At 55.8% G+C, this 4,495-nt stretch overlaps 1 protein-coding gene across 1 annotated transcript in view; it reads left to right on the forward strand.

Annotated features, from left to right (window-relative positions):
• The window catches only part of SPRG_19703 (hypothetical protein), a gene marked incomplete at both ends in the record, with an annotated part of 6,297 nt that extends 2,769 nt beyond the window's left edge, over positions 1 to 3,528 (forward strand). Inside the window, 12 exons of the mRNA XM_012344133.1 lie at positions 5 to 1,122; positions 1,233 to 1,415; positions 1,462 to 1,652; positions 1,759 to 1,859; positions 1,907 to 2,010; positions 2,064 to 2,231; positions 2,280 to 2,441; positions 2,501 to 2,632; positions 2,711 to 2,986; positions 3,032 to 3,333; positions 3,356 to 3,415; positions 3,483 to 3,528. Coding sequence (XP_012199523.1) covers positions 5 to 1,122; positions 1,233 to 1,415; positions 1,462 to 1,652; positions 1,759 to 1,859; positions 1,907 to 2,010; positions 2,064 to 2,231; positions 2,280 to 2,441; positions 2,501 to 2,632; positions 2,711 to 2,986; positions 3,032 to 3,333; positions 3,356 to 3,415; positions 3,483 to 3,528 — 2,843 coding nt within the window. The remainder of the gene's footprint in view (positions 1 to 4; positions 1,123 to 1,232; positions 1,416 to 1,461; positions 1,653 to 1,758; positions 1,860 to 1,906; positions 2,011 to 2,063; positions 2,232 to 2,279; positions 2,442 to 2,500; positions 2,633 to 2,710; positions 2,987 to 3,031; positions 3,334 to 3,355; positions 3,416 to 3,482) is intronic.
• Positions 3,529 to 4,495: the final 967 nt, after the last annotated feature.

A 4,495-nucleotide genomic window follows, 5' to 3' on the forward strand; every position in this document is an offset into this window, starting at 1 on the left:
CTAGTGCACAGCGTGCTGGCCATGCAGCTCTTCGGCCTCGAGAAGGACATGCCGCGACGCAACTTTCAAGGGTTCGTGCAGTCGTTCGTGACACTCTTCCAAGTGCTTTCGGGCGACGCGTGGGCCGACGTGATGGAGTCGATCCTCGAGCGCGACTCGCTGTTTTTCGCGCCATTTTTCATGGTGTTTGTGTTTTTCGGCCAATTTGTCGTGCTCAACCTCTTCATTGCGGTGATTCTCGAGAATTTCGAGATCTCGGAAGAGGAAGCGTACCAACTGCAGCTCGAGCGCGTGCTTGCGATCCCCAAAGAGCTCCAAATGCTCGAAAAGATCGAAGAGGTTGGCGTCCGCGCTTTTTACGCCAACAACGACATACGCCAGCTTGAGAACGTCCAGGACATCAAAGCGCGGCGGTTCCTTGGCGTGAGCGAGCGCCACATACACACTACCGCGTCCGTGGCCCCAGCCGACGCGTTCTTGGACGACATTGTCGCCAAGATCGACACCATTCTGGTCTCGGCCACGTTCAAGTGGTTCATCATCCTCACGATTGTGCTGAGCTGCGTCGGCTTGGCCATGGACGACCCGGTCATCATCAGCCAACTCTCGGCGACGGAGCTCGAGGCGCAGAACGCCAAGGCGTACGCTCTCGCGTCCATCAACACGTTTGCGCTCGTCGTCTTTGTCTTCGAATTCGCGCTCAAAGTGACGTCGCAAGGCTTTGGATTTCGGTACCTGCTCTCCAAGATGTTGCCGTGGTACGAGCGCGCGTATTACCGCAGTCGGTACGAGAGCAACGCGCGCAAGACGCCGCATCGGTCGTTGAAGAAACACTACATTGAAGACCCTTGGAACCGACTCGACTTTTGCCTCCTCCTCGTCGCCGTGCTCGATGAAGGCATTAGCTATGGCCTGCAGCGCACGAAGAGCAACAATCTCGTCAAGGTCCTTCGCGTCGGACGGGTCTTGCGGCCGCTTCGACTCTTCAACCAAGACGGCGACATGAAGCTCATCATGACCTCGTTCGCCGCCGCGCTCCCCGCGGTCCTCGACGTCCTCGTGCTCTGCCTCGGTGTCTTTATCATCTTTGGCATCGCTGGCCGAACGCTCTTTTCTCAAAAGGTACAAAGTGCGTTTGTAGTTGGAGATGCATTTTCTGAGATTGCAGTTTTTGAGATTGCCGTTTGAGATTGTTTGAAATGGAGTAAATTGGTACTCATGGACGATGGTAGATGTACTCGTGCAACGACACCTCGGTGGCCAACCGCGCCCAGTGCACAGGGTTCTACGCCGCGCTACCGCTACCCGCGTCCGACACACCCGTGCTCATGCCCCGGGTATGGGTGCCGTACCGCGCTCGCTTTGACACGCTGGCGAGCTCCATGATTGCGCTCATGGAGCTCTCGTCGGTCAAGGTACCTTAAATGCCTTGTGCGTTTCAAAGACAATATTGTCTCATAGTGGGTGGACACGGCTGAATTCGCCATGGACATTGTCGGCGTCAACGAGCAGCCGATTCTCAACTACAGCATGATCTACATTGGCTACTTTATCTCGTTTGTGTTTATCGGCGGCTTCTTCCTCATTCGACTGTTCGTCGGAGTCCTCGTACGCCACCTTACTTGTCTTCCATCAACTCAATGTGAACGATCGTAGGTGGAGCAATTTCAACGCAACAACGGGACGCAGATTCTCACACCGAGTCAAAAATGGTAGACCCTACTGTCAGCTTGCTCGCTCGATTCATATTCTGTCCAGTTGGGTCGAGCTCGAGCGCCACATGCTCTTGCTCAAACCTCGTTACAGTGTGCCCGAGCCCAAAAATGCGACTCGAAGTCGATTCTACCGCGTGGCGAAATGTACCATTTGCATCCAAGATGACATCGTGTCGATATCGCATGTCTAGCCCATCGGTTCGAGCATTTCATGTCGTCGATCATCGTCATGAACATGCTCTTCATGCTGCTCACCCCCACAAAAGCAGCGCAGCAATGGAAGTTTGCGTTCGAGGTACACGATCATTCATTACTGCCGTGAGCTCACGCCACTTGCTTGGTGTCTAGATGATTGACAAGCTCTTTGTGATCTTGTACTCGTGCGAATTTGCAACCAAGCTCGTCGCGTTCGGCCGCCACATTTTTCGTGATACGTGGCACGTGTTTGACTTGGTGCTCCTGATTGGATCCTACGTCTCGTACTTGCCCGGGATTTCGATTCACCAAATTTCCCAAGTTGATACCCACCAAAAAGACACAATTGGCTCATACTGCGTGCGCTAGGTGGGCCGCATCTTTCGCGTCATGCGCGTCATGAAATTTGTCAAAGTCAGCAAGGGCGTGCGGACCATCTTCCGGACCTTCCGCGCCAGTCTCTCGTCGATCGGCAACGTCGTCTTGCTGCTCGTCCTGCTCTTGTACATCTTCGCGATCCTCGGGCGCCAGGTAATTCTGGATTGGCAACTAGTACTGGAGAAGTACTCATGGATGGATTCGTTTTCTAGCTCTTTGGCACGGTCAAGTATGGCCCGAACCTCAACGAGACGCAAAATTTCCAGACGTTTGGGAACGCGCTCTTGACGCTATTTGAGCTCATTGCAGGTGGCGAGTGGCACCTCCTTATGACCGACTGCATGGTACGTTGGGTGTTTTTCCTCCATTTTTATATTTTTCAATCTTTCAATCTTTCAAAAATCGCATATGTTGATCTCTAGGTGGAAGGCACCGATTGTGCGACGATTGGCACCGAGACCGACTGCGGCGATTACTACGCGGCGTGGATGTACTACCTCGTATTTGTCATTGCGATCGTGTACATCTTCCTCAACCTCTTCATCGCCGTCATCCTCGAGAACTTTCGGAGCTGCTACGTCAAGGACATTAGTCCCGTGACGCTCGAAGATTTCGAGGGGTACCAAGAGGTCTTTGAAAAGTACGACCCGTACCACAAGGGCACGATTCCCATCTACATGCTCCCGCGCTTCTTGCACGTATGTGCCAGCACTTTTAAGTATCAAACTATCAACCCACCGTAGGACTTGCCGCCCAACTTGCGCGTGAGCACGGCCGGCAACCGCATGGCGTATCTGCACCTTCGGTTTGAGATCGAGCAAGTGCAGCTCGCGCCGTCGACGCCGCAACGTGCGCCGTTCTTCAACGCGCTTCTCCGCACCGTGTGCATCCACCACATGGGCATCCGCGCGCTCTCGTACGAGCAACAGCGCGACCGCGTCAAGCAGATCTTCGTTATCAAGGAGAAGGTCGCCGCCATGATCGTCCGCGCCATGCTCCGCGGCGTCATCGAGCGCACGCGCATTCGCGCCAAGCGGGAGACCATGTACGCGCTCACGTGCACCAAGAGCGTGGTCCACCGACGCAGTGTCGTGTACACCGGGCTCCATGTTCACGATGAAGAGGACGTCGAGGCAGCGATCTCAGCTCGCGACGGCTCCGAGAACGATCGACACGATGGCGCGATGGAGACAGGTATCGCCTCGTTGGTGCCTGGGACTGCGTCAATGACGCCCAGTGACGCATCGAGCCTGCAAGACACCACATGCTTGCAGGTCCAGTCGGGCCCATCCGAGCCGGCACTCACGACCGAGGCGTCCGCCAGCCAACCAGCGGGTCCACTAGTGACGGCACACACAAACCTATTCCCGAGTCGACCAAATGCCGACACGTCGGCGGTGGAAGGCTCATCGACGATGGACGCCCGCGCGATGTCGACCTCCGACGCGACAGGTGGCATGGAAGCTACGGCGTCTGTAGTCGAGGCCTCCACAGTGGGCACGGAGACGACGACGACCAAAGCAACGGTCGAGACGAGCAAGCCGATCGAGCCCAACGCCGTGGCTGACGCAACGTCCGCAGTCGAGGCCTCCGCAGCTGGCACCGAGACAACTACAGCCGAGCCATCGGTCAACACGAGCACGTTGATCGAGTACGACGCTACAGATGGGTCCAACGAAGACAAGCCCATCAACGGGAAGAAGAAGCCGCGACATCGTCATCCCGCGAAAAAACTCAAAGCAACGGAGAAAGCAGTCGACGCATCGAGCGTGAGCGAGCGGAGCACCCGCGAGGACAACACGGCGCTTGTCGAGAAGACCGGGGCTGCTCCGGTTGCCGATAAGGGTCTGCGCCCGCTGCGCCTTCCCAAGCTCCACGTGGATAAAGTTACGCCCATTTAGACTTGGTTGATTCCCACCGTCCTATTTATTATCGACACTACAAGCAGCCTTGGTTGATTGTCATCCACCCCACTGTTCTGAAAACACTGTTCCGAAAACACTGGTATTCGAACACTGTTCTGAAAACACTGTTGTCCAAACACTGCTCTCCAAGACACTGTTTAAGACACCCTTCTAGCTGGGTGCAATTAGCCAATCTTGATCTCTGGCAACGATGCTACGGCGCATGGCGACACTGGCGCGGCCGATGCGGTACCACCTGACGGGCGCTGGCGCCAACGTCCAGTGCAGCATGGCCCGCGACGC

The sequence above is a fragment of the Saprolegnia parasitica genome, assembly GCF_000151545.1.
Source record: "Saprolegnia parasitica CBS 223.65 unplaced genomic scaffold supercont2.16, whole genome shotgun sequence".
In the NCBI taxonomy this organism is placed as follows: domain Eukaryota; phylum Oomycota; class Saprolegniomycetes; order Saprolegniales; family Saprolegniaceae; genus Saprolegnia; species Saprolegnia parasitica.